Here is a 21,155-nt window from a genome sequence, read left to right as displayed (position 1 = left end):
AACATTTTTGTGTGTGAAAGTGTTAATAGCCCCATTCCACATCTTACCAATACGCAATCCCAAGCAGCGACTAAAGCTGTTGGAGATAGCTTTTTTCCGACGAAAGTGTCAGGTCAGGGGCTTGATGGATGATGAGTCGTACGACTCTGAATGCTAAGCATGGAGATATGTAGTTCATGTGGTGTGATCTTTAATCACAATTTAATATTAATATTAATATTAATTAATCAAGCCATATTAATCAAGCCATATTCATGTTCATATCATCAAGCTGAACCCAATCTTCGGAGGCGCAAGAACATCTTCAATTGAGAACCTCCTCCTGAGAGCCATTATATTCTAGGGACTCTAGATTACTGAGATGGTTAGAACCGAGGACGTTTTAGAGGAATTCCTGAGCAAGTTTAAATCATTGAGTGGTTCTAGCAAAACAAAAATAGAGCAACTGTCAAGAGTATGTGGGATATCGTGGGACCCTCCGTTGCTGCAATTAAGACGCCATTTCACACTCGTCTGAATATCCTAGAATGTTCTTCGCGACATGAACAGATCCAATTCACATTCGTAGAATAAATTGACTATGGCACTGCACCACGTCCGCACGCTGTGAAAGAACATGTGTATAACGTGTATTATAATATATTATATTGTATTATATAGAACATTGTGTGCATGTATTATACTAACCTTGAAATTCAGCTTAAACCAGTAACCATCAAACGTACGCGTGTTTCATAATATTCTCCTTCACGTTTATTATACACTCTCTGTTGTTCATCGTATTCACATACTTCACTTTATACTCACATGTTGCCTCTGCTTCTCATTCGCTATCCTTTCTATGTAACCGTTTGTTTGCTTACTTTTATCTATGCTTGATCCATTAGGTTCCATCGTTTATTTTTTTTTTCTTCCTTCCTTCCTCCTTTCTTATCTACGAGTCATCAACTCAAACCCGTACGGTATTGTTTGTTTGTTTCTGTTCGCTTCCTCCCGCCTTTGCCTTTCACGAGCATAAGAAATTGTGACAACAATAGTATACACATCATCCCTGGTGTTGTCTGTACCATGGTTTAGTTTCCTTTTGTCTCTCCTTCATTCGTTTCCTATTGATTGTTTAACGGTTTAACGCGGAGCTAAACGCGTCACTCATTCATTCATCATTCGGCCATTTGTGCATAGGTTCGGCTTCGGCTGTGCTTCGCAATTTGCTTCTGCTGTAAGCGCGTTCGCTTACTGTTCTGTTCCATTTTTTCGGTTTTATTATGTTTCAGTTCTGTTTCATCTCACAGCGTATAGCAATCGCAAGTGTTCTGGCTTCACTGTCCAATCCCCTTGTTCTTGTTCTAGTTGCATCTGTGCACGTGCATTGAAACGGTGCATTTCTGCAGCTCGCGTATCGCTCTACCAGCTTTGGAAAAGGGGAAAAGAATAGTGTTCGGCAGCCTTTTGCGGGCTATGGGGTTCCTGCGTGTGGGATATAGATAGTGTTGCGGGGTTTTTTTTTGTTATCCCTACTCGTCCACATACATTGTGCCGCTTCTGGACAGAAAAAGCGCTCTATTCCCCAAGAACGGGGTTTCGGTTTGTGTAATTGTTAATATTTGCATCACGCGTGCAGCGTGCTTTGCCGTAAAATGTTGACCTACAGAGTACACTATAAGTTCAATTATCAACAATGTTTGTTTTTTTCTTTTATTTTATTTATCGCATTTCACCCGGACAGGTAGTTGCTGCCTAATTTTTTTTGCAATCCACAGAACCCACACACTGGAAGGGGTGCGCGATATGCGATGAGCCCTAACGCGGTAAATTTTGGCCATGGGTCTTATTTCACGTTTTAATGCAAGATGCCTGACGCATTTTGCTTTAAAGCCTGTACCAAACAAAATGCTTCCACTCAACGTTTTTTTCAGAATAAAATTAATAAACAACATAATTGGAATTCGTTCATATTTTCTTTTCTGCGACCAAAAAAAAAAAACAAATAATATCGAAGCATTTATTCTAAAGCAAAGCGAGTGCAAACAAAATGTGCAAAATGGATGCTTAAGTACCACGGATCTCAACTGAGTAAACAAAACGTAGGACGCTGTAAGTAACTCAAAACACGAGCAAAGGTTTACGAGCTGTTTGCAGTATAGTACACGCGTAACATGATGGAAAAATAATGCAATAACTGCAATTGCTGCGCGTTATCTTACCGGTTCGCATCCTACCGTACACCAGCAGGAAGGAATACCTCCCTCCCTTGTCGCATGCCCTTAAAAAGATAATCCTAACTTATGCTTCGATACTGTTGTGTAATAATACCTCTGTTTTGTGTCATTGTTCTAGCCGCTAAACGAAACCTAAACGTAACTACATGGACACTAAGTAGCGTAGTAGCGCCAAAAATCCCCACTAAGACATCCCCATCAGGGTGGATAAGTAACGGATGCGCGGGATTGTAATGTGGGATTGTGTGCTTTAACCCCCCCATATCTTTGCTACACCTATTTGTTCGGCTGGCAAAGGAAAGTCTACTAGCAGCTAATTAGTAAGTTTTACGATTGAACTTATTCCACTGACTGGTAAATGACATGCTCGAGAGTCAATAAAGTGTTTGTTTGTTTGGTAAAAGAATCTCAAAGCACAAACGAAACATCCGTTGAAAGAGAAACATTATTTGTTATACAACTTAAAGGCTGGATGTGACTTTAACTTCTGTTAGACTTGTTTCTAGGTGCTCCGCTAACGCGTCTGAACGTAACTGAAGCCTGTTAAGACGTTCGACCTAGACGGATACCTGGTAACTAATATGTTCATACGTCACGACACTGTGGGTTCTAGAGGAATCTCTAACCTTCCGCGCTTGCAAGCACAATAGCTTCACTGTGTGTGTTTAGTTAAAAATTATTCCTAACGTTTGAAATTGTCTAGCATTTATAGAGCCTGATAAAATCCTGCCTATCAGCTCCTACAGTTTTTCGATGGTTTGGGGGTGGGTTTTGTGCTAGCGCTTCACGCGAAGTCTCACAAAGTTGCGCGCAGCCACGCAAACAAGCGCGACAGTCGTAATCGGAGAGAATGCAACAGCCAATAGCTGCACGCACAATAGCAAGGATCGAATATAATTCGCTAGTTTTAAGTACATTGTTGTTCGATCGGACAAACAAATCCTTCCGATTCTCACTGTTGGCTACCTTTCGTTTCTGCGGAAGCGTGAAAGCAGCATGTATTCTCACCGAGAAAACGCTTGTGTGGAAGGAAGATTCATATCGATCGAAAAATTAGTATCGCCCTGCCCTTGCATTTAGAATAGCACCAAATTATGTTGTATTGTTGTAAATCTCGATCAATCTACCCGCGCGATATTATTTAATCATTTTAAACTAAAACATTCATACGCTTCTACTGTTCCACTTACATGTGTATACGTAACAATCGATTGTTTGTTTGTTTTTGCCGACTTTAAAAACTCTAATATTCCATAAAAATAAACTATAACGTCCTTGCACTCATATGCGTCTTAGTGATCGTCCCTGTCTTAGCTGTCCACTAAGTGCGGCTTGCATTACGTTGCGACAGTACGAGCTGTTTTCGTGCTAGTAACACAGTTTCCCTCCTAACTTTATCTATAACGCAACCGGAATGATTTCGAATACTTTCAGCAACGTAACACAATGATCGATAGTAGTAGTAACTAGTAGTTGTAAGTAGTAGTAGTAGTAGTAGTAGTAGTAATAGTAATTATTTTTTGCCACCAGTTACTAGCATTTGCTCGGTAAATGTTGTGGTTGTTTGCTATGCTACCACCGACGGATTTACTAGTTTCTCGCACGATTTCCACTATGCTGACACTTTTTCATCTTACGAATCTTGGCTAACGCACTGCGGGACACAGTGTGCGTAACGCGCGTTACGCCGAAGTAACGCAACCGGTAGAATCTAACTGTTACACTGTGTACGTTTCGTACGTTCTACATCCTCCGCTAAGGCATCGGATTACGCGGAATGCGGGGGGAACGAGTTGGAAGAAGCGCTGATGTGAGAATTGTGCAATCTGCTTCGATCACGAATTGTGCTTTGTTTTTTTTTCCTGAGCCGCATTTTGCTTGGTCGGCCAACCAGTGAAGCCCCAATCCTTCCCGAGAGGGACACAGGGGGCATTAAAATCTACCACGGTAGTGCGTAAGACGACTACCCTAGATGAATATTTCTCAAATGGGATGCTGCTCGTCCGCACAGTCCTCGTCCTCGTCTTCATCGTCCTCGTCGTCCTCGTCATCGTTGTTTCCATCGCCGTTTAATCGACGCGTCGCATCATCGGACCGGTGACGGCTGTCCTGCTGATGCCGGTGGCCGTCCTCCTCATCGTCATCCTCGTCCGAATCGGTCGAACTGGCCGACAGCAGGGCCGTAGTTTGCGGGTTCACTGGACCACCCGTACGCCGACCGGCCGACTTCGGTGTGTTGGTGGATGACGCTTTGATTAGAGCTGGTCCTCGGCGGGTTCCGTACTTGTCGCGTTCGGGCAGAGATTTGGTGTAGTTTTCTTCTGGGATTGCCTCGCTGGTGTTCGGTAAGGGAGTACGGATCAATGTGTTTGTTTGTGTTGTTGTGTAAGGAGGAGGATTTTCGATAACAAAGGCGAGGAAGTGTTTAAAATGTTTTTTTTTTCAGATTTCGCAATGAAATTCAAAGATTCCAAAACAACAACCCAAAAGGAATAAAAGGACACAAGGCAAAAAGGACAACAACAACAACGGGAAAAGAAAACGGGGGTTGGGCAGAGAGAAAGAGAGAGAGAGAGAGAGAGAGAGAGAGAGAGAGAGAGAGAGAGAGAAAGAGAAACGAGAAATACGTATATGACAGTGTTGAATTTACAGTTCGATGGTGTGTCTACGTATGCGAACGAGTGAACACAAGTGGAGCTAAAAATGATGCAAGTGTGTTGGCAAGATTGTGGCTTCGTACTGTATCGCCCCTGTGAACCATGCCACAGTTCACCGGAGCGGGTTTGCGGTACGATCAACTAAAACCGAAAACACTAGACTTGAATGTGTAGCTACAGCGTATCGCAGGCGAAGGATTTCGATTGCTTGTTTGTTTGTTTCTTTTTTTTTGGTGAAGGATCGTTGGCCCTATGTAGCCGTGGAATTTGGTGGATATGCGCCGATTGGTTTTTTCCCCCCGATGGGTCTCGATGAACCCAATGCCACCAAGCGAAACAGCGTCAGGTGATAAGAGCGAACTCGGCTGGGGTGGGTGGAAAATTATATTCAACGCAACATAACAGCAACGCAACAATGCAACGAGCTACCACCGATGGGAGTATTGTAACAGGAAAAGCACGTTTTGTACTAAATATGGCACACTATTGGCTACTGGTTCAACGGCAGGCGTTCTCTTTTTCAAACTAAAATCTAATGAAAGGATAGCGAAGGCTAGAGCAAAGGATACTCAAAAAGCAATCGGTATTGTAATAATTACTACAACTATACAGCATCATTGAATCTACAAAATCGATTCCAAGAGAGACAATAAGAATATGATAAAAGATAAGTAAATAAAAGAAATTAGATATTTTTTTAATGAAACCATAATGTCATGAACAAATAAAGGTTAGCAATGGTGAATTATGAAACTAAAGTTAGTATTAATTTCATGCCTTATGCATTACAATTTTCCTGTGATGTGCTCATAATGAATGGAGACACCTAATGATTGGTTTAATATTAATGGAGACGCCTAGTAGTTTGTTACATATCAATGGAGGCGCCTAGTAGTTTGTTATATGTCAATGGAGGCGCCTAGTCTTTTCAATAGGAAAGCAGTCGTACATTCACCTTTGTTAATGTTCTTATTGTTTATTGTATTATTCTTATTGTTTTTTTTTGTTGAGTTCTTATTGTTATTGTTAAATTGAATAATTGTTACACTAAGTGTTCGGTTTAAAGTGGATGGTTTTCTATGTTTTTAATTTTGCAAAATGAATAATACACCAAACACCGACTGAAACCCAATAAACTGGAGGTACAACGATAATGTGTGGCTGCCAATAATAAATACCTCACCCTGCGTATGCTGAACAAAAAGCAATGTGCGTGTTTTGATGTGAAGCAGAGTAGCATTTGTGCAAGTGAATTGTAGGTGAAGGTGGCGGAACGTTACAGAACGAATATTTCACCCTTACTACACATAAAGTATTCGCGTGCGTTTTTCTTTCATCCATTGTACATCCCGCCGCGTGTTGTAAATGTATACAAAACGTTCAAAACAATTCATTCATTTCTACACATGTTGATATATTTTACCGATCGTGTTACTGTTAAGGTTAGAAGATTACTCAAATAGCATAGCAATCTACCGGCTCTAATCTTTTGCTATGGTTTTTTTGTTTTGCTGTCCCATATGATTAAACTAAAACATCGCACTTGTACCAAGCGCCGTTAAACTCCTCCAGGAGAACCGTCCCGAGCTTTCGTTGGAGAATTGTAACACTCCCCTCCCCCACCAGGAAGTAGGTAAGATAGGACAGGGGTATCCCGAGAGCGCGAGACGGTAATCCCGGAGAGTGTGTGCATAAAGTTTCCATACTATAATGCCGCCTGTATACAACTACCAGCCCGTTATGTCAAACCTGTTGATGATCCTCACATTAAGGCACTTAGTAGTAGAAAGCCACCAACCAATTTCCCTGCCATTGTACACAACTACGCATACTACCGCACTGCACTACCTACGTATCCGTTTGTTCGTGTCGTGAGCGAAACATCTAATCCTATCTACTTATACAAGCAAATCAAATCCACCAGCAAATAATACTACCAAATGGAGATAGCAGCTACACGGCGCTATAAATAATACTTTCGCAAACTGCTTTTGCAAGCTAGCTGAATACTTTTCATCAATAATGCATGCAATTGTTTGTTTTGTTCGGTAGAAATGGTAATACTACTCACTATACACATATATAGTACACTAGGAAATACTTGGTTTAATGGAACTTTTGTTTTGTGAGATAGAAGGTTCACTAATCCAGAGCGGGTGTTCTGATCAAAGGGGACAGAGTGGAAAACGGGAAATGGGCTAATGTAAGGCTTGCAAGCTTTAGTGATATTAGAAAAATAATTGTGACCGTGTGTGTTTGTGTTGGATCAACACGCCACTACATCAAGGGCATCCCATCCATTGGAGGTGATATGTTGGGAATTAAGTACATTGCGTATGTCGTTTGCCGATTCATTTGTTTTAAAATTTAAAAATTTAGTAAACAACAGGTGCCATGTTCAGTGTACGGATACATCCAATAGGGGATAGTTTGAAGGTAAATTAGAATGGAATAATCTAGTGAATCGATGGTTCCTTGTTGTTCCAGAAAGCGTAGCAACTTTAGTAACCATTGATAGTAATAGTGAATAATAGATAGCGATAGTAGATAGATAAAATGATAGTTCTGCGTTCTGTGTTTAGTAACACGGGGTTTTTTTTTGTTTGTTTGGTGGTGTGGATGCTATACAAGATGCATAAACTAGCGGAACGAGTTAAACAAGGAACGAGAAGAATGGCAAAATATTTAGTAGTAAATACCAGCATTTCATCGACAAACGACGATGGGACACAAGGTTAAAGTCAAAATCGGTCGTATTGTACCTGTGGCGGAAAAAAGGGAGAAAAATAGAAATTGCGTTTGTAAGAAGAACGTACACGGCCGGGCCGGAGGTTTCGCGTGTATCACTAGCAGCACTAAGGAAACTCGTACCGTGCCATGGCACGGTCGGTAACGACAATAGAGCGCATAACGCGGGTGTTAAAGTAGTAGGAGTTAAAATTGCACTAGTAGTAGGAAAAAAAAATGAAACCTGCCATATTAAGCAGTAAACACAGCACGAGAATTACCCGTCCGTAGGTATTGCTAGAGCTTATCTAAAGTAAAATTGACGGCACTTAGACCAGAGGCTAGACTAGACTGCAAGTCGATTGTTTCGTTGCTTGTTGTATGGCGGCTAAAAACGGGGATTACTTGGGCTAGGTCTATTTAAAGGTAAAACTCAGCTACATTGTTCTATCGCACTACAAGGTTTCGCTACACTACTCGATTAAGCTGTACTGGGAGGGTTTTGACCTACCTGAACGCTGCCTCTACCGCATTACAAACAAAACGCTTGCATTCGCTACAAACCTATCAACAACACTACACTACACTACTTTGGCAAATAAAACAAAAACAATTGGGAAAAAAATAAACAAACACAACTGTTATTACTACCACCCTCCTCCTCAACTACCAACCATCAATTACGACGTGCAGGCATGCAACAAACGGAGCAAGCAGCGGGCAACAACATTACAGGCTTTGTTCCATTAACAGACCCGACCGCTAACGCGCCAAAAAGGGATCAGAGATCGCACCGAAGATCGCACACCGGCGATGCGCAGGAATGGGAAGTAGGCATGCAAACCCAACCCATAACCGATCGTCGAGAAAGAGCTGCGAAGGGCGTCCAGCGTCGGGGTGACCATCCATCCCGTCTCGTTGGAAGGCGGTCTCAGGCGGTTAGGCGATAACGTTAAATTAGGAAGGGGGTTAGATTTGTGAACCTTTCACTCCGCGGTGCTACACATTCCGGTTCTAGAGCGGAAGAGTACCGTGTGTGGATTAGGCTTTGTTAGAACGGAGGGGTTTTTTTTACACAGGGAATCGGGAATAGTCGTCGGGAAGGAGCGGAGTGATCGTTGAAGTTAATTGTTCGATCCAAAAAGGGATGATTTGAAAATAATTCTCTCTCTTTCGCGTGTGTACCACTGTACTACTGATACTCTTCCGCTCGCATTATCTACTGCATCCCCTTAAACGCTACTCTACTGGGGTTTTCGTCGGTTTTTCGTCGTCCGTCTCGAGTGGTGGAGCTGGGAAGGGCTCTAGGGTGTACCGGCTTGGCCGTCGTCCGGGCACTAGCAGCCTGCGGAAGGGTAACAACAACGAACATTTAAACACAACAGCAAAACGCCAACCGACGCGCATGCATGTCTGTATGGTGGGGTGTTTGTTTCGTTTGTGATGTGGACGAATTTCGAATTTGCCGTGTCCGAATCGGGTGTACGGATCGGGTTCGCCGCTTGTGCCACTGTTTAGGTTCTGTTGTAAAATGTATTTTGTACGTTTATCTCGTTGTTGTAACTGTGAAAGTGGTCAGTTGTTTTATGTATGTGTGTGTTTTCTTTTGTCCCTCCTAATTGTAATCGATCCTGTTACTGGATTTGTTGCCAACCGGGACCGTTGGCAAACAAATAACCAGATATAGTTTTAAAACACTTTTTCAATATAAAAAACACCAAAACTTATTGGCATGGATACATTTGTTATGGCATCACATTTCATCCTATAACATGATATAATATATTCATCTATTTACTTCGACATTATATCCAAATATGGCGCGCTTCCAAAAAGTGTTACAGTTAAACGAGTTATGTTATAAAATCTCAAATTAAATCAATGCGCTTGTTAATAAAAAAAAAATCGGAACCAGGGAAATATTCGTTGCTGTTGATACGAGGCCAAATTTGAGACGATTGTGCAAAGCACATTCAAGCGACGACACATCATAACAGCGAGCCCAGAGCAACAGTTCGAAAGGACGGCAGTGGAAGCATTACACGGACACATGAAGCTTGGGAATCAAAGGTACAAAAATGCATTTGGCTAAGTAGACAAAATCATTCGAGAAGAAGCAGCAGTACAGCGTACGTGAAGTTTTGCGCTTTTTAATTCTCCATCAAGCAGTATTAGAAGAACAAAAACAGGCTCAACACAGTTCGTGTAAAGATGAAAGCAAATTAAGGGATGAAAACATATAGCTACAACAGCTACAGAGCAAACCAGTCGGAAACTTCCATTACTTGCTGCATCGTATTTAAAAAATACCATAAAAACAGCACAAAAAAAATCGCTAAAATTTCTACAAAATAACACTAAAAGATATACAGTAATCGAACTGTAATTACTCTTAATTTAAAATATAGTCAAAATTGAACCTAACTATCAACGTGTTTTTTTTATTTCAAATAAAATATAGCATACAGCGTGTCGGAAATCGTACCACGACGGCTCTAACGTGGTGGGAAAAAGGCAGAAGAAGAGTAAGAAGAACAAGAAGAAAAAACAAAAAAAAAGCTTTCAAAATTTAGTGCTTTCCGCATGTGCGTAAATAAGTTTCTTTTAGAGAGAAGGAGCACACATTTACCGATGAAAACTGTTTGCTAAGGCCACATTATCTAGAAGAAAGAAATGTAGAAAAAAGACAGAAAAAAGAAAGATGAACAAACAGACGAACAAACAGATTTCACTGCGAGAGTGGAGTTCATCGATTGGGGGTTTTCACCGGTCCTTTGCTTCATTTTGTTTTCGATGAAGTACCGCAGACATTGGCAACAATCATTTCGCATGTTCCGGAACCGGAAATGAAATCACGCTTACCCATAGCAACGCTTGTACCTTTTGTTTTACCTCGGTAAAGTACGGTTCAAAAATATTAAATCAATGTGGAGTAGCTAGAAACTTGAAATCATAACGTTTCATAACTAAAACTGCAGTTACAAAAGTTACTCGCAAAAAGGAGGTTGTGAGATAAAAACAGAAAAAAACTATTTGTAAAGTGCATTAAAGAGGAATGCATAGGAACGACATCTCCGGCTCTCTCTAATCAAAGGAGCCTACATGATTGACTTTGTCTTTGGCAGGATCGAAATGGGGAATGGTTTGGTATTGGAGGGTGGGTTACTGACGAGTATTTATGTGAGTGTTAGTACCGGATTTTCCCATTCCATTTTTACCCCCTCAAGTATGTGATTGATGTGTTAGTTTTAGCTTGTGATGTTGTGTTAGAGGTGTGTGTGTGTGTGTTTGTATGTAGTTTCCCTAACGTTGACGAGTCTTCTTGACGCATTATCGGAAGTTTTGGTGTTAGCTTTTTGTTTCAATGTGTGATGTAGTAGTGAGATTGTACGGTTATTGTGTTACACATTAATAGATAATTAATACTACATATACTACGCTCAACATAGATAAGTTAAAAATATTCTACTGTGCTTAACATAATACACACGCACACACATACACACGCGCGTACACACACGCACAAATCACAGCCATTCTTTGAATTGGATTGGTATAAATCAACAGCACACACACACACACAGAACAGAGCAAGATTAAGTTGTTTTTTTTTTATACAAATTATACTCATGCAAAGCACATTTTATAGGGTTTTAAAAGGTTACAGAATTACTGAAAAGGAAAACTGTTTAACATTTGGAAATGTCCCCCTGTAATAGCAGCAAGGTTTCACTCCGTTTTCAGAGAAACGTCTTACCGTTTGAAACGTCGAACAATTTACATAATGTAAATTATTCCAAATTATAAATTAATATATGCCAAATGTAAAAATAAAAAGTCTATTTTTAGAAATTTTGAAATCCAACCTAATATTTCATACGAGATCGGACAAATCTTTTTACCAAAAATTGAGAAATATGTCTCTTTTAAAAAATTTAAATACTTTCACCGATTCAATCATTTCGTTGATCCAGTTCGCACAAAATGGCGAGTAGGAAGTAAGAGATAATAAACAGAGTTGGAAGATCTATTGAAAGAGTGTTTTCGTTTTCGGTAAAAACTTACCCGCTTAGCTCCAGCATCGATCCACGGCGATTGTTGCGCCGATGGCTAGCGGTGACCGGGAATGCCGTCGCGTGTGGTCCGGCCCGGGAGATACCGAGCGGATCCAGCATCGGGTTGCCAGCCGTATCTCCGCCATCGATCGTGATGTAGCCGGCGATGGAGGCCGACCGTTTGTCCTTGGGGATGGCGACCCGGCCGACCGGTGTGGTTGCCGCCACCGGGGTCGATGTCTCGGAATCAGTCACCCCACCGATGACGACCCCACCGGAACCGGAACTCTCGCGCCGGAACAGACCTATTACGGACTTAGCCTGTTTAGGTTGCGTTAAGCCACCTGTGGTATTTTTGTGGGGTAAAGTTCACACATGCGTGTCCGGTGGTGAAGGGAACGAAAGGATAACAGTGGCACACAAAACGCGCACGCACGCACGCACACACACGAACACACAGAGGCGCGCGAGGCGGTGCAGTAGAACGGGATTTGTGACGGGAACGGGAATCGGCAGGATGTGTCGGTTATTCGGGAATCGGGAAACGCACCAAGTTGCGGTCGAGTGCCATCGAGACGTCGTCGAGACAGTCGAGCGTAGATGGTTGTGGGTGTGTGTGTTGTGTGGTTTACGATTTCGGGGTTTTATTTTTGTGGCAGTTGTCGTGTTGAGGTTGGATCGTGTAAAGAGAAAAAAGAAACCATACGGGGAAGGCACGGATAGATGATAAAAATGCGGTTAGGTGCAAGCTAATGCGCGGATGCAGAAATTATATGAACCTAGAATGTATACATAACTTAACAACGGAAACGTAAAGTTTACTGCACGTAGTGGGGGTTCCTTTTTTTGGAGAGCAAATAAACGTTTGCATCATTTTCGCAAACGAAAACAATTAACCAAAAGCTCGGAAAATTATTAGAATTAGACACGCAGGATGTCTTACGTTCGATGGTAAATTTAAATCAATTTTAATAGAATTGATTGCAGCAAAACATTTCAAAAGATAACTGTGAAATAAATGCAAAATCGAATTCCTGGTGTCACGAATTCAAATTCATGCCACAGAGGCCGCACAGAGCTCGAAACGCCCATAGAAACACTTGAAAGAAACCGAAAAATTCAAACCATTTGTTGAATTACTAAAAACCGATCTCTAAAGCCACACTTTTTAATTAACGAAAGTTGCACTCGCGCCGGTGCAAGTTTGGTGATGGTGCGTTCGGATACGGAATGGTTGAAACGAGAAACGATAGAAGAAGGTTTTGAAGGTGGTTTGGAATCATGAGCTAGACAACAGCGTTAGTACGAGTATAGAAGCAGCAGTAGCGACAGCACATGTACTTCCATGTATACCTAAATGTTCGCTTTCGAGCATGTAACATCGATACATTTCATTTCATTCGCCATGCACGTATATACACAGTTAAATACACTTAAAAACGAATGATCGTAACACGGCCCAATAGAAGGCGAAGAGCGATTCAAGAGTCTAACACGGACTAGAAAAGAACTCGTAGAAGGTGAAGAGAGCACACGATGAACTCATCGCTTTATCGTTGAAGGTGTAGCAACGGAAACACTTTTCTGTTTCCCATCAAATTGTGTTGAAAAGAATTCAAATTGAAAAATAGCGATTATTTCTTCATAAACAAAACTGAACTAAAGTGAGAAAAACTCGGTGAGCTCGGTGAAAATGTCCAAATGGCACAAACAAGAAAGCGGTGCTTTGAAATCTAAAACAAAATAAGTCTTTGCTTCTCATTTTAAATTTGGATTGCATTTATCCTATACGCTATACTTCATACGTGACAGTGTGTGATGTTTGCCTAGTTCGTTTATGTATTGAGTTTATAAGAAAATTTTATCATTAACAGCACAAATTTACTTCAAGCAGCGTGTCAAAACCTTCAACTGGTATAGTGTAATGCTGTGTTTGGCGGACTGGAGGTGCATAGAAATACAAGAAAACAAACGTATCAACTGAACGAACTCAAAACAATAAACAAAATACCAATCATTTACCATCAATACCAATTCACCGGTTCAGCTTCGGTGTGGTACATGCAAAAACAAATACACATTTTCGGGGTGTGTCATGAAAACTACAACTGCTAGTAGCGCCGAATTCGAATTTCGCAATGATTTGAGCGCCCTATCGCGTTGGTGTTACGATGCGTCAATGCGATGAACAAAATAAAACTGGTGGAAGAACTGGTAGCGCAAGGGCACGCGCCAGTGTTGATGTAGTTGAGTTGTAAAGATAGGGATCGAAACCATTTTCTTCTATCGGTTTGCTGAGGTGTCGCAACAGGGCTACCAACGCCACCAGGGTTTGACGGGGAACTTATTGTGGGAGAGTATCCTGAGTGGTGGATGCACCGCAGATCTCAAATCTTCTTAAAACTTCGACCCCTGGCGAAGGGGCCCATTACCGGGTGGATGTTGGATGTGCACGAGACTTACCCAAAAATGTTGCACTTGGTGAATTGTAAGCTAGATACTCCTTATTTGAAGCCCATGATGGGAATTCGTTCTGTTTGATAGCACCATTATCGTCACTTTCATCCACCCGCTTCCAGGGCAGGACCGATTCGATAGCAGTCGGTGTTGCGACACGTTGTTCCGCTAAAAGTACCCGTAAATTGCGTTAATTAGTTGAATTCAGTTTAAAGAACTTCTGCACAATTCATACTCACATTCCAAAAATCGTGACTCGCGGGAAAACCTTTTGTCTTCCTTGTTTGCTCCTCTTTCGTCCACTGGTGGAAGGTTTACATACATTTGTTTGTTTTGCAAATAAAAAAGAAACGCAGTACACAAAAGCGGTATGATTAGTTTGTTTCGGTACAAGCTGGAACTTTACAACAATGCACTTCAATCAATAAGTTCACTGATTGAGGTTGAAATAAGGCAAACTAGTAGATTTTCTCCATGCTTAATACTAATCAACTTATAAAGCAAAGTGAATTCATCCAGAACGACAACAACTGTAAACAACATCAACGAATCAGAACAGAAAAACAAACAGAAATCAACACAACATCTAGTACGTGTGCTAATAGCGTGCATAAAAGCCGCACCGAAGGTGAAATCGAAGAGCGGAGTGAAATTTGATGTGAAATTGTGATTAAACAGGAAAGTGTGAAACCGGATCTGCAACATACAACAGTGAGTTCAGTGTCATCCGTCGGACCGTTGGGAGCTATTTTCCGCAAGGTCGCAGCCGCTAAATTATACATTTTTGTTACGCGTTCGAGGAGCTGGACCGGGCTGGCATTACAGAAACGCGACACGATCAGCGACCGTGATTTGTACGCGCGCGGACAAACTAATTGTCATCGTTTTGTACAGCGTTTGGTAATCATGGAATATAAAACATAAGGAAATTTTAAACAATCGCAACCATCATGCAAAGAAACGTGTACGTGTTGACTAAGAACTAGAACCAGTAAAACGGGAAAAGAAAACCGATAACTTACCGGACCGTCCAACGGAACGATCGAACCTTTATCGAACAAAATGTACAACAATAAACAGCTAACGTAATTGGCTTGCATTCTCCTAAGGAGCTAATCTTTGTTTTTTTGTGTTGCCTATGCAGGATATAAAACGTAATCTAAACAACCAAAACGTAAGGCTACGCATTGCGCTAACCGTAATCGTACAAAAGAGATTTCGTAATGCAATGGAACTATTTTTAAAATGCGTTCGCCAATCATTCCGACTGAGCGCATCGTTCCATTTGCTTCGTCTGCTCTCGTACCAAGAAAAAAAAAACAAAACTGAAAAATAATTGCTCAATAACTGACAACAGAACATGAACCAAACGTAACGCAAGATTAAACGGGTAAAGCTTGCGATATAAACTTGCAGCGCAACTTGCAAACAAGAGTGAGAGCGCAAGAGAGAGACAGCGAGCTTGCGAAAAAAAGAACACAGTGTTTTTTTGGGGGGTGGGGGTGGTAGGTTGGGTAGGTGGGCCAACGTCCACCGGGGCACATACCGAAGGTCTGATAGGATCGGTCCCTGCGCCAGGGCAGGAACGATTCGGCCGCCGTCGGCGTGATCCGTTCCCTGTCGGATGCGGAACTGATGCTGAAGTTACTGTTGTTGTTGTAGGTGTTGAGTGTGAGGGTGTTTCTATTGGCTTTACTGTGGGGCTCTTGGCTGTGGGTGGGATTGCCGGACGGGCATGAGGTGGAGGGATCGGAGGCGGAGGAAGTAAACTTGCTCGTGTAGTGCTTCACAATGCGTGCCTTGGTGGGATCGAACCCGGGCAGGCTTGTGATATGTGCGATCAGCGAGCTGTTGTTGTTAGCAGTAGTAGTGGCGGTTGTCTTACTTGCACCACGGTCTCCTCCGCTGGCGAGGGATTGTTTTACACTTACAGCCGGCGATTCGGCTAGAAGAAGAGATAGACAGACAGATAGAAATAGCAGAGACACCTAAAACCCATTGACAGCGAAAGACCGCAGAAGGCATTGGGATAAAGAACCTGGCAGGATATTTATTTTGCTGGCAGCACTTTAAGAGCTCGGAATACTTATGAAAAATAAGACAATTTTCAAACAAAAGTTACGATTCAAGCAAAAATGCGGTGACTTTCTTAGCAATCGCTAAAGGAACTCCACGTGCAAACGATCCAAAGGTTCTTTCCCAATCACAATGTCTAAATATTGCATTCCTCAGATGAAATGAGAATTGCCCAATTTCCACACAAAGATAAGGACACTTCAAAACAAAAAAAATACAAAAACGCTAAGATAGCTAATGCTATCAGTAAAACTTACAAGCAGATATTTACTTTCCAACCAAAATACACAAACTGGTAGAACAAACAGAAGACTAAACCGAAAATAGTAACAACTTTTAGAAAGATATTCAGAAATACAGACGAGCAGAGATCAGAAAGTGTAGAAAGATAGAAGATACCAAGCAGTAGAGATGTGTAACAGGAGAGATAACACAAAAAGATGCTAAAGAATTGCACGCGACTTTGCATTATTATGGACCACATAGGAAAGAAAAACGAAATAGACCACCGAACAGTGTTTGTTTGTCGGTACCGCAGTGGACATTTCGTCTTCGATAGTAAACTCCGCACCGTTGGACACAATAAAAATGTTGGAAACCACTCAACGAGCAATCTCACATGCTCGAATATGCCCGGAACGCCGAGCGTCACACTTACGCGATGATTTGGCGGTAAAGGTAAGGCCACCTCCGTCCCAGTCTTCCGACGGTCCCGCCTGTCTTTCCTCGTCCTCGTTATCCTCGTGCAGCACTTCGTTGATGTAATCTGTAGTATGGCCCAACGAGAGAGAGACATATTAATTGCTGAATGGCTGCTATCTAACCGTACAGATGAAAACATAATGTTTAAACAAAAACATATGACTTTCTACGTGATAGCACAACTAACGAATTATGAAAAAAAAACTTGTCAGATGATAGTGGGATAAAAATGGAAAAAAAAACATACACTGATACAGGGTATGCAGATACTGTTAAACATATTAAGTATGTGTGAACATGACATCAAATAACATCGAAATGGAAAATGGTGCTCATAGAATAGTATAATGTTAGCAAAACTAATAACTATAACTGAGATGAAACGATAGAAGAAAGTGTAAATTGATGGATGAATAGATAAGATATCACAAAAAAAGTAAATACTTTCTCATCACCCGTACGACCGGTGCGTTAGAGTTTCGTCGTTTAAACTGCACGATTTAGTGACGCTTTTATAAAATAACGCAACATAACTGAAAAATCTGGAACTAAGTGTATGCCACTAACGAAATTGAGAACACAGTCAACCTTTTTTATAACGAGTACCGCTTTTAATAAGTTTTTCAGACAACGAGCTAATCTAAATGCTACAAAACTATTCTTTAAAAACGAGGAAAACGAGTTGGCCGTATGTATGTTTGTTTTAATGTTTGTTTGTATGGTTTAAAGCTGCTCCGAGCAATTCATCCGATGAGCCACCCATTATCTAGCCTCCCATTGCTCAATTGTTGAGAATTGAGAAAATTGAATTTATATAAGAACTTATACTATATAAGAATTTATATAGTTACTGATGCCAAGAAAAATCTGGGCGAGGCAGAATTACATGGATGAACATGGACACTTTGGATGAGCATTTTTTTGATGTGGAAAGAGATACTTAATGACTTTTCACTTTTAATGGCTTAATGGCTTCACTTTTAATGTAATTTGTTTGACAACATAATGAGATTTTCATATTACGATTAAAATACTCGTTATAATAGGGTTGACTGTAGTTAAGATTACTTAATAATAACGCTAATTGCATGTATTAATGTGATTGCACATTTAGAAAATCAGGAGACACAGGCTGTTATTTTTCATTTAATAGGACATTATTAAGAAGAGGAAGTGTGAAACATTTCAAAAGTAATATAAGTTAAATTAAATTCTCCAGTATCGGTTTTGAAAAGATTTTGTTTAGAACATCAAGAGCATAGAATGTAGCGTAGAATAGAGAGAGAGAGAGTGCATAACAAATTAAAACTTATCATTTCAATACGATTTAGTTCGACACATCACTAGACAAAGAGTATACAACACAAATATCTTAGACAGATCCATAAGAATAGCGAGTGGAAAAAATCACGGCTAGAAAAATAATCAAAAATACACGAAATACGATCAAAACATACGCTTACGACATAGGAATTAACTGCATTTTTACCTATTTCTAATCTACGGTACTTGTTAAGACTCTGAGAATATTTTCGTTTACTTTTTTTGCGATTGTCTTGATCGGTTAGTGGTGGTTCTAGTGGTTGTGGTGGTGGTGGATGGTAGTCGGTAGTAATCGTAATAGTATCATTAGTCATAACGATATCATTCGTACCGTTCGCAAACTGTTTTGCCGATCCGTTCTGCACGAACTCCGGGAACGAGACGTGATTCTGCTGCTTACCATCCTGTTTTCGGTTGGGAAATGAACAAAAACGAATATTTATCAAATAGTCTAAGACAATATTGTGCTTCACCTGCGTACCTTGACGCGTTTGCTGCGCTTGTGGTGTTTCTTTTCGCTTATCATGCGGCGAATATTCATCTGCATCTTATAGTTGACCTAAAATTTAACATGATTACGTTTTTTTGATTAATCTTTTCTTCTTGCAAAACAAACTCTCTCTCTTTACCTGTGTTGAAAGGTCGCGATCATCAACGGCATGGCGGCTATAGCTAAGTCTTCGATGCTGTGGAAATTAATCACGAAACAATAATTAGTAAACCCAATTACGAACAATGTGCAAAAGGAAATAAATTTGCTGACTCGTATTCGTTCATTAAACTGACATTCGAACATGATTTCCAAAGAAAACACAAAGTAACAGGAATGAACACGACACAATTATCGAGCCAAAAGAAGAAACAATTATTGCTTATTGTAAACCAGTACAGTAGATTAATCTTCTGTCCTTTTCTTCCTTTTTTACGAGGACTTTTTCCATGTTAGATGTTAGCAAGGTGCATTTTATACTAAACATGCCAAAACCTTCTTGGGTTATGCTAAGTGGTAGATAGTGCTTCGTAAAATAGTTGAAATAGATCCTCACTTCATTTTCTCTTTACATTTCTTTGAAGGAATCACAAAAAGCGGATTACAGAAACATTCATTGAAAGCATTTGGACCAAAAGACAACATAAACAGACGTTTATGGCGCTTATAGACTAAAAACAAATACAACATCAATAGTATAGTACACAATAAACACTGAAATTTTATATCAATTCACATACACATACTACCAATAATTATGTTCTTTAATGACAAATGGCAAGAAATGAACAAATGAGCGTGTGAGCTTATATTCGAAAAATTATGTCAATATTTATAACACAAATATTGTAAATGGAACAATGGAATGTAAAAGAAGAACGTAAAATCCTATTTCTACATTTTATGTTTTCATAATTATAACTTTGCAAAAAAAGGGTTTTGTTACGTTGTCTGGCGAAAATAAAAGTATTTGCATGATTTATTTTTAATGAAATCTACGAAACAAAATGCTTGCTAATATAAAACAAACAAAAAATGAACAACATTCGTTGACTTTATACAATTTTTTTTTCAACATAATTACTTCAATGTTGATGTAAACACAGATCTTGTAACGAGAAACAGGGCAAGCATATATACAGTTTGCGTACGATCCTGTGTTAGTTAACATACACGTAAAAACAGAACATATTTACACCGGAAAAAAATCGCGCCACAATGCACGTTAACAAACAGAAAAAAAGATATTTTATGCTTCGATTCGAATGCTACATTGAGAGAAAATGAAACAAATTGTAAGAAACAGTTTGGTTGAAAAACAAATCGCACCTTCACTTGCTTCACGGGTCGCCATATGCGCCATCAACACACGTGCCACATACGTTAGTGTCCAAAACCCCCCAGAGATCAGGATATATGTGTTAGGAACAGTGATCAACACAACACACACACAACACGCACACATACAGAAACACAGAAGAGCACACAGAAAGATATGCAGCACGGACAGTCACATACAGAAGGATACACAATAAAAGAAAAAGGATACACGTACAGAGAGAGAGAGGTGAAGAGAAAATTGGCTAGATTAGTGTTTTGTTGTGACGCTCAAAAATCAAAATCAATAGAGTACAAAGGAGAAAGAAAACTGGTGCTCGGTGCACTTTTTCATCTTTTTTTTTAATTTATGATTAACGAAACACGAAAATAAAACAGTGATGAACGACACAAAACACAAGAAGGCAACAGTGATGAACAAAAGGAAAGGGTGGAAATTAATTGTCACAAGGACGAGGTGATCACAAATAGAACAGGTTGGTGTTGCGCTTTCGTGGCGCAACAACCGTATAATAGTGAACACAAAGTTAGCTTATTAAGAAAATCATACAACAATGGATCATTTAATGTTTTCGTACCGTATGCAGTGAAGCCTTCGTTTCGAGATTTTTGTGTTTTGGATTTGGTATTTGTTTTTACGCAAATAGCAATATTAGCATAAGAACGGTATGGATCAATGTTGGAACCGTGAGATTCGATCGCATGTTTTTTTTTCATAGTATTTGCGTGTCGTACAGTCCGTGTACCAATTGGCGAAAATTCAGGGATATATTTGAAGGATAAAATGCGACACATGTTGCGCGGTGTTCGTTCGATCCATGTTTTGTTGGGTGGGTGGTAGGTGTTCGATTTTTAGGGATGTTTTTTTTTGTTTTTTGGTTTTGTTTTGTTTGGTTCGGTTCAGTTCGGTTGATGATTGTTTCGGGATTGATGATTGTTTTCGAACGTCCGTTGGAGCACCAAATTGTGGAAGCGATGTTGAATTGAAATAATTTGTTCGATTTTGTTTGCGCAAATGCGCAAAACATGACACGCATTATGGACCAGAGATGGTAAATATTTGAGGATGCGCAAAATTATGTATGTTCGCATTCGGCATGGTTTTTTTTTT

At 40.3% G+C, this 21,155-nt stretch overlaps 1 protein-coding gene across 1 annotated transcript in view; it reads right to left on the bottom strand.

Annotated features, from left to right (window-relative positions):
• Nucleotides 1-836: 836 nt before the first annotated feature.
• Nucleotides 837-21,155, bottom strand: part of LOC128304269 (sodium/hydrogen exchanger 3) — a 48,077-nt gene continuing 27,758 nt past the window's right edge. Inside the window, exons 13-20 of the mRNA XM_053041430.1 lie at nucleotides 18,846-18,902; nucleotides 18,698-18,775; nucleotides 18,548-18,620; nucleotides 16,850-16,957; nucleotides 14,355-14,417; nucleotides 14,122-14,283; nucleotides 11,669-12,002; nucleotides 837-4,554 (exon numbers count right to left, since the gene is read on the bottom strand). Coding sequence (XP_052897390.1) covers nucleotides 4,203-4,554; nucleotides 11,669-12,002; nucleotides 14,122-14,283; nucleotides 14,355-14,417; nucleotides 16,850-16,957; nucleotides 18,548-18,620; nucleotides 18,698-18,775; nucleotides 18,846-18,902 — 1,227 coding nt within the window. The 3' untranslated portion in view covers nucleotides 837-4,202. The remainder of the gene's footprint in view (nucleotides 4,555-11,668; nucleotides 12,003-14,121; nucleotides 14,284-14,354; nucleotides 14,418-16,849; nucleotides 16,958-18,547; nucleotides 18,621-18,697; nucleotides 18,776-18,845; nucleotides 18,903-21,155) is intronic.

The sequence above is a fragment of the Anopheles moucheti genome, chromosome 3, assembly GCF_943734755.1.
Source record: "Anopheles moucheti chromosome 3, idAnoMoucSN_F20_07, whole genome shotgun sequence".
NCBI lineage: Eukaryota > Metazoa > Arthropoda > Insecta > Diptera > Culicidae > Anopheles > Anopheles moucheti.
This window is presented reverse-complemented; position numbering and strand designations above follow the sequence as displayed.